General features: G+C 38.4%; 1 protein-coding gene across 1 annotated transcript in view; it reads left to right on the forward strand.

Annotated features, from left to right (window-relative positions):
- Positions 1-5,899, forward strand: part of ROBO2 (roundabout guidance receptor 2) — a 632,658-nt gene extending 626,759 nt beyond the window's left edge. The window contains exons 27-28 of the mRNA XM_029911756.1: positions 1,352-1,552; positions 4,198-5,899. Coding sequence (XP_029767616.1) covers positions 1,352-1,552; positions 4,198-4,199 — 203 coding nt within the window. The 3' untranslated portion in view covers positions 4,200-5,899. The remainder of the gene's footprint in view (positions 1-1,351; positions 1,553-4,197) is intronic.
- Positions 5,900-12,399: the final 6,500 nt, after the last annotated feature.

Raw genomic sequence — 12,399 nt, forward strand, 5'->3', positions numbered from 1 at the left:
TTTGCTGTGAAAAGAACTGCTAATAAAATTTAAAAGTCTTTGATAGCTAAATGCCATCTTGCTCTGTCTTTTAAATGTTTGCTTACATTTCAACAAGGACAGCACAATTATAGCATATGAAGCGGATATCCTGCAGTGCTAGTATTCTAGACCTATGGGTGTTAAGATTACGGAAGAGTGTCAAATATAATCTCTTATCTCCCTCTTCCTTTTCCACTACTCCCTCTCTACTTCTCTCTCCCTGTCTCTGCCCGCCATTAAATAAGATACGTCTCACCCAGTTAAATGGTTTAACAATAGGTAGAGGGAAAAAATCTTAACCCTAATTCAGGAAAGTTCTTAAGCAAGTGCATACTTTAAGCTTGTGAGTTGTCCCATTGACTTTAGTGGGGGCTACTCATGTATTTAAAGTTAGGCATATGCTTAAGTACCTTGCTGAATTGGTGCTCTAGTTATCAAGTTCTCTTCCTCAAGATTTAGTCAAGACGGCTAGAGTGCTGTGTGTACAACAAAAATAAAAATAGTTCCACAAAATAAACAGCTAAACTCCTCAGTTTGGGAATCAAACCAATTCTGTTGTTTGCTGCTGCTACTGTTATTACGATAATGCCCAGAAGACCCAATCAGGTTTGAGGCCCTGTTTTGCTAAGTGGTATACAAACACAAAGGTGCAAGCCTATCCCCAAAGACTTTCTGTCTCCCAAGACACCTATTCTTACAATCCTTCATCTGCGCAAGAGGAGGGGTAAACTAAGAGGGACGTAATCCTTTGTTCAAAGAGGACCATGTAGTGCCCCTGAAACAGTGTCACAGAAAGATTTATTCCCCCACAAATATTTAAGTAATAGGATTATTTGTAAAATGAGATTTTTCCAATGTACTTTCTATGGTTGGAAATTACTGAGCTCCAGGAAGCTAATTAAATTAGCTGATACCACAGTTCTTTATCTAAATTGATTGAAGCAGTGTTACCATAAGTTAAACTAAAGAAGAGGAGACAAAACACACTCCTAGAAGCTTAAAGGAAAATATAATCATTACATTATTCTGGAAATTGTATGTGCAGCTATTTCTATTAAGCAATCTGTAATTCATCTGCTATTTGTTCACAATGAATCTCATTTTATAATTAATGCAAACTAGTTTATAAGTTTACATGCAAACACATTGGTTTCATTATCTGTGGAAGCAGTTTAGGATGCACATGGAGGCTTTCTGGTATCACTGCCATATCATAAGGCAAAATAAAAGAAAAAAAAAACCTTTCTAAATGTAATACACACTGGGTGAGTTTGATATCCACACCTGGATAATGCTGTTAATAATATGTTTATGATTTTGTGTTTTCTAGAAGAGGCACTGGTGCCATATAGTAAGCCCAGTTTCCCATCCCCAGGTGGTCACAGCTCTTCAGGAACAGCTTCTTCTAAAGGATCGACTGGACCCAGAAAAGGCGAAGCCTTGCGAGGAGGTCACCAACGGAATGCTAGTGACCTTCTTGATGTAGGATATATGGGATCAAATAATCCAGGACAGTTTACTGGTGAATTATGTAAGTGTCTTTCTTGCTGCAATTCAAATGTAAAAAAAAAATAAAAGAACAAATTTATAATAAAATTTTCACTGACGCAAGATTGGACTCCAGAGAGTGAGAAGCTCAGTTTGTCAGTCAGCTATGATTCTGACCCAGATCTCTGTCATCTCTGAGAGGTCACTTCCTTGTGAAAAAAGCGAATAATTGAAATGTATCTTTCTGTGCCTTTAGATTTATCTTAGACTTCACCCTACAACATGATTTTTAATCTGTGTTAGTACTGTGACTCGGGTCATCTATTTAACACATCCTTGAATCTGTGATGCTAGTGTAAAGGGAAACACATCAGGTCAGCTGGTTAGAATTACTCGTTATCCTTTAGAATTTTTTAGCCAAATTCAAGTTACTTGACCTGAAAGTGGCATTGGTGATGGTGTTACAGAAGTGCATTAAAAAGAGGCCTTTGTTGTATTCTTGGCTGGTTACAGCAGACAAACTTATCACTCCCCTTCTTTACCCCCTCTCTTTCCCATTCAGCTTTCTCTCTCTTCTCTGCCCCCTGATTCAGTCTCACTTTTGCTCATCCCAAAGAAAGTGGTGCCTCTCTTTTTCTCAAGTTTCCCAGCCCAGCAGAACTCCTTCCCAAATTTGTTACCACTATGTATGTCATACCTGGTACTATGCCATGTATATGTCAGCTAGATGACACTCACATGAGACCTCAAAGACTGTTAGGTCATAGGAGCTGACCTTTTAGTAACAGGGACAGCAAATACTGTGGTGTTCTGGGTGCCTGAGAAACACAGTGAGAACACACCTGGGCCTAGAAGTCTTGAAGGAGGTTCTGGAACTTTCTCACCACACCAGCAGCTCCTTTAGAGAAGGCTGATACCTGACCCCTGCTGATGTTTGTCAGTGCAAAGCAACATCAGTATTGAATTACCCAGTGCCAGAAGGCTCTCCTATACATAGGGTATCTCAGGCTAGGCCTCCATGTATGGTGGCATGTAGATTACATATATTGTACACCCTCCAGCACAGGTATAAATAACAGTGTAGACAGTAAGGCACTGCTTAGGCGAGTAGAATAAAGACACACCAAAACCTCAGGGTATGTATCCTACATGGCTTTATTCATGGCCAAGAAGTGCTTCCCCCAAACGACACTCCTGTTTTTAGCTGTGTAGTGTCCCTCTGCCTCCCCACTGCAGGAACTTTTCCCCACCACTGGGAAAGACTTTGGCAGTAGGGAAAGGCTGTGGAAACTCTCTGCTGCTGGAGTCTTTCGCCAAGGCCTTCCCCTTGCCAGAGCCTTTCACTGATGCATGTAGCTATACACCATAGCATGAATGCAGCCTGCTTTTCATAGCGGCATGTAGTTACACCTACGCTACATGCTGTTGCCAGTGTAGACAAGGCCTTAGGGTGAACCGTCATGCAACCAATGCAGGGAATGTGGCCAGAGGAAGAGGGATGTGGCTTGGACTTTGCTACTATTCTATGGGCTCCAGTTTCCATGATGGTGCCATAGCCAGCTAGGAGTACAACCCATCACAGAGTGACCCCAGGATCAGAGGAGTGCAAAGGTGCCTTTAAGACATCTTTGCATCTCTCTTTCTGAGCTCTGCCAAGCATGCCTCCATTGTGGATCTGATCCATAAAATTGGTATCTCACTCTGGTAAAGAATATGTTAATTTCCACATGCAGTGCAATTTAAAAGTGACACAATTAGAGAACACTTGAAGTACATAACTAAATAACCAGGTTTTACTTGATAGCCAATCTGAGCCCCAGGTTTGACTTCAGCACAGATGTTCCATTTGAAAAAGATATAGAGGTCATTTAAAAATATTAAGTATGTTGCTCTTCCCACTTATGTATTTCTTTCACTTCTGGTCACTGTTTCTCTCTCTAGTAAAAGCAATAAATAGGGTACTATTGCAGTACCTGCATAACAGATATTACCTGGACAGCAATTGCAGTGTGCTAACAGAATATTCTTTTCAGACCTATTCAAATAAATGTTTCTTGGATACAATCAACCCTGTAACTATTCCTAATCCTGCTTAACTGTACCTACACCAGATTCCTCCGGTAATATCTCAGCAGGACATAGGTTCACTACAAGGAGTCCCTTTGTCAGTGGAGCTCTGCAGACATTGTGTCTACCTATGTGGATCAGTCTGAAGAAGTAAGGCCTTAGTGTCTGGTCCAAAGCCTGGTATGTCAATGTATAGACTTTCACTGACTTCAGTGAGCTTTGGATCAAGCCCTAGGTTAGCATTTACACTAGTCTCATTAATCAGTTAGGTAAGGATTCCCTCCGTCCCATTCACACACACACACACATCCCAGTGGACTCTCAGCACAGGCACTTCACTCCATGAGGGACAGCAGAGAACCAGACCCTCTGTATTTACTTGCAGTTACCACACAGTAGTAAGGCAGAGACTGCAGTTGTCTCCTGACCTACATGCACACAGGAAGACATATTTGGTATCTTTACTACAACTGGTGGTAACTGTGAAATTTTTAAAGTCAACCACTTGCAATTTTAAAAGCAATTTTAAAAAAATCCAATACGTTTATGAGATGTGCTGTGGTAATGTGGCCAGAGGATTTGTTTTATTTAGTGCATTTTTTTCTCTTTTTCTTTCTATAGAGTAGTTGAGAAGAGACATCCCAAGCTGCTCTGAAGGACCATCAGGTCTGAACTCATGGAAGTGATGACACTAAACAGTGCAATGAACATTTTCTTTATTTATGTACTATTAAAAGAACTGTAAATGCAATGTAAAGACACACAGCCACACATATCCCACAGATACTTGTGTTCGTCTCTTTAATACACCATCCACCTTAAACTATTTCTTGTCAGGAGTATATAAAAAAGAAAGAAAAAAAAATCACCCTCCAGGATGAAAATGATTTCCCTCTGTATATAATTTCTTTTGTTGCATTGCTATGCAAGCTCACCTTCCTTTTAGCTATGTTCATATTATTGTCTGTTCTTATTGGTCTGTTGTACTATATGTGAATTAATAGGCTGTGGTGCCATATATTAACTTTTAATTGTGTAACTTTTATGTTTAAAGTTTGCACTGCAATTTTATTTGGTGATAAGCACAAAACTCTACTCCTTGTGACATGAAGAAGAAGAAGACTGAATGTGTGAAGAACGTTTTACGTGCTGTAAGCTGTGTTGGATAATGCTGGATGTAACGGAGTATGGTAAATGGTTTTCCATTGGGGTGTAGAAATAGGAAGATGACAGGCAAAACTGATGTTAGCAAAGATGGCAGGGACAGAATTAAATCTTTTAATAACAAGCAACATAGTTGCTCTTACTATTTAAAAAAAAAGGGGGGGTGTCAAAAGATGAAAATGTGAGTTTCAAGAGAGAATATGAAAAAAGAGACTACAGAGTTGAACTGTGACCTCTGAATAGAATGCTAAGCTTCTCAACTCTTAGGATCAGTTTTTACCTGCCCAATATAATTAAATAATGGAGGGCGAGGGAGTGGGGTAAAACTTGCTACAAACAAAAGAAATTAAGGTGTTTCACTAAAGCTGTTTTTATGTTACATTTTAAAAAGAATTACCATAATTAATCTCTCAAAGCCAGCATGTAATGCAGAAATCCCCCCAGGAAAAAGAAACAATATAAACTCTGGGATTACCTAGCAAATAGTTAAAGATGCAATTTATTATTGAGACATATTCAAGATGCTTCTGAAAAATGAAATATGTTGGAATATCTTAGTTCATCTTTCCAATACATGTACAGTAAAATAGAAGATAGAGCTGCACCACTGAAATTCATTTACATGAGTTGTTTTTATGCAGTCTAGAAACTTTTGTGTTTTATTAACTGAAGTCCTCAATAACTGAAGTTGATTCCACGGAATTTGTAGCAAAATTCTTAGTGTTTGAAAAAGAAAGCAATGGTAAAATTATGTTCAGTTTGCAGTAAATATTTTTCTTTCAATGCAATATGTTCTCAGAAATTGGATACAAACAAAAAAATCTTTGACCTACTTTTAACGTGTGAATTTAAACCCTACTATAATAACAAAGTAACGCATGTTTATACACTTTTTGAATAAACCAAACTCTGTAAGTGGACATTAATAACAGCATCCTGTCTCATCATTAGTTTTCATGACTTTCTCTAGATTTTCTGCACCTCCAAAATCCCTATGAGTAAATTTTTCAAACATTTGTTAGAATACTCTACATGTATTGTATACCACATTCATTCAATACTTAATTTAAATATTACATTCTACAGCTTTTTTTCTATTAATCACCTAATCATGAATGCAAGTTTGCATTTAAACACCCTTTAAGTATATCCTGTCTATGTTGTTAAGTGAAGTACACTTTTAGTGATGGCAAAGTCCTAGGACAAGTTAATTACACTGCTAAATATATGTGTTTCTTTTCATTTTAGTTAATTGTTCCATTATACAATAAAACACTACAGTTTTCAATTGTATTCAGAACTGTCAAATATCAAAAACTGGTATTTAAACTTTACTTAAGGTCAAATCTGTTATTTAGCTGGTTACAAGACAAAAACAAAATGTATGAATTTATTTATATATGTAACCAATGAATATATGTAATTTTCCTGCTGATTAAATGGATATAGTTAAAGCCATTGTCTATAAACGTACAGAAATATTCAACAAAGGTAAAAAGGGCATCCGATTTTTGCTGACTCTGATATGTGAAGATACAGATTCTTCAGCACACTTCTCAAATTTTGGTTCTCTGGAAACATTTCAATATGACTAGAGAGGATTTTGATTTGAACACTTGTGCTGAGCTTTGGTGGAACACCTTTCTCATTATGTTCTATTTTAAAATTGGAATAATGAGAAGTTGACAGAAGCCATCCCGATTACTTTCAGATATGTTTTATCTATTCCACTGGAAAGTAAATGTGTGTCAGTATTAAAGCTGTGCAGTATCATGATATTCACTACCTTGTCCATCTGCTTCTGTATGTTTTTTGTTCATTAATAATTTGCTTACAATATTACATAACAAGTTGTCCGTGTGTATCGCCAAGTCTCTCCGTTATCTTACAGGTGATCTTTTTTTTCTCTTTTCTATAAGTGTACTTCCAACAAACCACAATACATATTTTTTAAAATGCAGTTTAATTTACTATTTAAAAAAAATATTATTTCTGTTTTTTTAAACCGAAAACATTTATTGTGAATAATGTGCTTTTAAAAAGGGGATGTTGTGGTGGCACTTAGTTTTCCAATTTGTTTTTTTAATTTGTTTATTGGCTACATCTTGTTCATGAAAAAGTATGACCTCTTAATGTGTTTCATTGGTATTGTTAGTGCAGCAAAGTTTAATTGCCATAAGAAGTTGGTTAATAGTATTGTCGAGCTGTGTATTGTATATTTACTGGGGAAAAAAATAAAACGCATTCACATTTCAAATTTATGTTAAAATAATGTGAGTAAGGAGTCAATATGTGAAAAGAGTAAATAAACGTAAATAACCTAAAAAAACCCTAAATAAATCAATCCAATGGCTAGAAGTTGATGCTAGACAAATTCAAGACTGGAAATAATATGTAAAATTTTAACTGTGAGAGTAATCAGCCATTGGAACAATTTACCAAGGGCTATGGTGGATTCTCCTCCATCTCTGACAAATTTTAAATCACGATTGGATGTTTTTTAAAAGATATGTTCTAGGAATTATTTTGGGAAAGTTCTATGCCCTGAGTTATACAAGAGGTCAAATTAGATTATCACAACAGTCCCTTCTGACCTTGGAATCTATAAATCTATAAAATGGGAACAAACAGGGAATTATAACATATACTGAGCTATAATGTTCACTGTCTACTTACAGGTACCAAGTACTGCTGAACACTGCTATTAACTTTCTTAGGAACTCTGGGACAAATTTACCACCAGTGTCAGTGGCATGACATCATTGAAATCAACTCTGTTTAGGCTAGTGGTAAATATTGCTTATCATGGGGGACTTGTGTCTAAGATCTCATCTAGAGAGCGAATAGTTGTACAAATGTAACTTCACCAATTTAGCAATGTTGGTGCCACACTCCCCAGTGTAGATGTGCTGCATCAATGTAATACAAGGCTTGCAGCTGTATGGCTTACCCAGGATTGAAACTGTTTTACATTGATGCAGCACATCTACACTGGGGATTTGCACCCGTGTAGGTACATGGGTACAAATATCCCCAGTATAAACAGGCTATAAACCAGTTTTCCCTGATGTTTGCATAGAGTAAATAATAAGGAAAAGACAGTTGAAATAATAAAAAAAAATCTGTACTTGCTCTTCAGATACTGTTTGGGCAGCTACTTCAATGATACATACAGAAATACAAATGGCAACCTGAAACAGAATATTTATTAAACATTAACATTTAGGTCCTGATCCAAAGCCCATTCTATTGAATGAGCCTTTCCATTGATTCAAAGGTTATTAAACCAGGGCCAAAGTGCCCTGCTCTGCATCTTAAATACACCCCCAAATCATCATTAATTTCAATAGGGCTTTGAAGTGTTTAAAAAATGCAGGACCCAGGTTACAAATATCTCCCTGCGATCCTTAAATACAACATAAACAGTTTTTGTACATTCTTTGTGGTACACAAATGCTGGGGGGGGAGGAAAGAGAATTCTTTAAAAGAGCATGGATTGTTTTAATGTATTTATTAAACTATACTGAGAGCTAGAAAATTATGAATCAGTCCGAAATAACTCTAGCTTGTGTTTGCCTCCAACCTGTATGATGCCTGACAATGGAAAAGTTCAGCAGCAGCATTGAGGAAGAGTGCTGAGAATTGAAAAGCGGTGGGCAGAAACTGTTGTTTTTTTTTAAACTTCACATTAACTTTATTTTAAGCCATGTCCATTGTTTTTGTTCTTGTTTTTCAAATTAGTGGAGATTGAGCTGAGGAGTGAAGGCAAAAAAGAATGGGGTTTTTTTTAAGTTCTATTCTGTTCTGTAATAGACGTTTGAATTCACTTGCATGCTTTTGTCCACAAGTTAGACATATGTAGTTCTCATGGTCTTAAATAGCTGATTTTTTTATTAACTCATTCATCACATCTGGAACCCTTTAACTAAAAATAAGTTCTCTTTGAAAACCAAATGGGACATGGACATGGATTCATTCAGGATTTCTATTAAAACTTGGAAGAAGTGTAGCAAGCAATAAATAAAAATATAAAGGCTATCAGATTGATTGATATAGTTACATTAATCTTAAACTTCACTAAAATGGGATATGACAGGATAACACTGGAAAAATCCTTGAAGGGAGCACACACCCAGGAACGAGAGGGATTCCTGAGTGTAACGAATAGTTAAAATTTTGAGTAATGTGATGAAATCAGAAAACATAGTTTCATCAGGAAAATTCTTTTATTGCAATCTGTAATTCCTCTCCTTCCTGGGTGGTTACACCCTTCAAAGACTTTTCAAGTGTTTTCCTATCACGCCACCACACCCTTCCTTTATCCTTGCTCTTATAAGGGCTGCTTCCCCAAGGCAATGTTCAACAATGGAGGTGAGGGAAGGGGTCCACTGCCCCAGAAAGGTCTCTGGAAAGTATGATGTTTCCCATAGGGCACTGTTGCCTAGTGCAGAGGGTGATGTGGAGCTGTAACTCCACCTGCTCTCTGACCCATTTACTATGTCTAGCATTCCTCATATTTGTAGCCTCGCACAGTTATTTGTGTTTGACAGTGGACTATAAAGATCAAGGTGTCTTGTGATCTTCCCTCCCCTTTTGCACTCACAGAGGGCAGAGTTCAATGTACCTCATCGTTTTTAGCTCTTTATTCTTATGTCAGTTCTTCTAGCCTGAAGCTTTCTTGCTGCTCTTTTCTGGTTTGTTTTTGTTTTGTTTTGTTTTATTGTCAAAAGCTTCATAGTAGTGAGATGCCTGGAGTTGTAGACAATATTCCAGGTGTATAATGAGGCTGGTGCCAAAATACCTAGTGCAGCCGCAGAATGCCTCACACGCATGCTCTCTCTCTCTCTCTCTCTCTCCATGTTAACACCCTCCCCATCACATACCCACACTCAAAGCCATACAGGTTTAGAAATCTATGCCTACTCTTAGACTTAACCTCTGGGCAGAACCCCAGCTTTGCTCAGAACCCCCCTGTCAAAGTTACAGGGTGAGTTGTATTTGAGACCCCATTTACAGTTCCTCTCAAGGGCACCCTTCATGTGACAGGCTTCACTTCCTTCACTCAGAGGTGGAACTCTATGGAACACTCTTAGCCTGGCTTTCTGGGTCAGAGCACCTGTTCAAGGGTATCATTTGCTATAGGGCAGGGGGCGGGGGGACAGCTTCCCCCCAGCCATTTTATACATCCATTTGCTCAATTATGGCTTCCACTTCTTTTTGCTCTTCCATCACTTAACTTTGCAGGCTATAATATAAGCACATATCATCCTATATGCTGACACAACTATATGCCTCCTGCCTCCTCAATTTTTCTTAAATGACATCTCTGCCTCAGTTTCTGACCATGTTAACATGGCACATATTTGGCATCTGCAAGACTCGTTCCTCTAGGCACTTGAGCCCTGCAGCTCATTAAAGTAACTTAAACAGCTTCTTCAAAAGCAAATGAATAGCTTGTTCACCCAAAGGCACATAAAAGCCCCAAATAGGGTTAAAACAATAAATGGCTACCCACCTGGGATTTACACCTTCCTTTTTCCTTACAAATTTGGGTATGTGCCATTCAGCCAAAGCACACACTTCTGGGCTGGCAGGAACAGACTGCCCTGCTGCAATTTCTCACAGTGTTTCCGGCTGAGCAGTTGATTCAACCCCCCTCCACACATCCTCTCCGGATAGGGTTTTTTAATGGTTTAGTGTGCTTAGTGCTCCCAGCCTTGGCATTACCTGGCTGGCATCAGGCAGCTAGGCATATCCCAATTAGTAGCCTACCCACTGGTCTCTTAAGGACCCTTTAAGTATTTTCTACCAAGCTAGCTAATCTCTAGCCACTGTTTCAGTTCCTACTTGTTTCCCAACAGCTCTCTATAAAACTGAACCAGTCCATTCACACATCCCAATATGGCTATGCAGTGACTATCTTAATAACTAGGTCACATATTCATAATATTAATACAGATTAACTCTACATTCAGCCTACTTAGTGCTAGACCTGGAGCAGCATTAATAGAGGCTGCATGGAACAACTGCAAAGACCTATATTTTGCCTCTGTGGGGCTACTGTGCAATAATTCCACAATGGCCTATTTTCCCTGCTCTAGGTCACCTCCCACTGCTGCCTATAGTCTGTTTGCTGGAAGGCCAGAAGGCCTATGGTGGCAGCCAGTTGTACTGCATCAGCCAAAGCCACAGAGGACCTGAATCTCAGTTATTTTGTGGCTGCTGCTCCATCAGTTTAAGCGGGGAAGGGGGTCATAAAGACAACTAACCACATCTGTGATTTGTCTATTCTTGGCTGCTGAATGAGCCCCTTAGGGAATACTGGAGATCTAGTGTAAATTAGCACATCCTTGAGGCTTCAAGTGTGCTCTAATTTATGCCAAGCACTTGACCCAGAATACTGGGAAACACAAAGGTGAATTAACATGGTCTTTGTCCTCTCCTCATCCTCCACCCCTTGGTCCCTGTGCTGATCATATGTTGGTCAGAAATAGCAGTCAGAACCATGGACGGGCACATGGTATCCCAGATGCAGCACAAAAATGCCTTGGTTTCTCTGTGTGTGTTGGGCAGGGGTGGTTTTGGTGGTTTTGTTTTGTTGCTTTTGCTACCATTTCTCATTACAATTTGCAGCTAATGACTGCGTTTAGGTGCAAAATTAGACTTTTGAAATCAATGGGGATTAGATGCCTTCATACTTTTGAGGAGCTGGACATGGCAACATCGCTGCTATCCAGGTTTCATCCTCCCATTGGCTGTCTCTTTCTGAGTCTTTCTCCAGTTCTATTAACCTGATTTTTTCCATAATGGATCTAATGTTCTGCCTATGTTTCCAATATTTCTTTTCGTAACTTTGCTATATTCAGTGGTGGTCACTACTTCTCCACGTTTAGTGTCATCTATGAGTTTGATTCACGTGCTAACTACTCTTTTTTCTGTTAATGACTATATTAATATGAGGCCTAACGTGGCAATCACCCACTAGAGTGCCCACTCCATCTCATTACCAGTTCCTTTTGTTTAGCCTAGTTTAAGCAAAGGTCAAACCTACTTGATTATGTTCCTATCCATGATACTGGACTCACGGTAAAGAATTGTCACTGAAAAAATGATGTTTTAATATGTATTCTGTTTAACGTGCTTTTTTGCTAACTTCCATAGATATTATTCATCTCTTTCTAATGTATAAAAATTAATCAGCCCATAGGATGCATCTTGTGAGCCTAAACAAATTACCACCATTCAGAAGAATTATAGCAAGTGTTTTCCTTTCCATGTTGAAAGTATCAACAAATTGCACACTTGCATTTATTTTACTGATGAAATGCAGAATAAGGCTTACATTTCGTTTTTCCAAAAGTCAGTTGCCATTTATGTGGGTTAGCCATCATTTATGCTGATCAATGCAGTTTTGACTTCAAGGATCACATTAGTATTTCTATGCTGTGTTGAAAAGCAGGAAACCGATGTGCACCAATTTGAGAGCCACTCGGATGCAGGTAAAGAATATAACAGCTTGAGCAAGTGCTAATTAGAGCCAATTAAACTTAATTGACCTCCTTTGGCAGTAAAATGCATACTAGAACTCTGTCCTTGCAGAGTGGAGATATTGCCTCTAAGCATATGGGTTATGCATAGTTTCATGTAGCAGCCTGTAAT

The sequence above is a fragment of the Terrapene carolina genome, unplaced genomic scaffold, assembly GCF_002925995.2.
Source record: "Terrapene carolina triunguis isolate 2854851 unplaced genomic scaffold, T_m_triunguis-2.0 Scaffold38, whole genome shotgun sequence".
Classification (NCBI taxonomy): domain Eukaryota; kingdom Metazoa; phylum Chordata; order Testudines; family Emydidae; genus Terrapene; species Terrapene triunguis.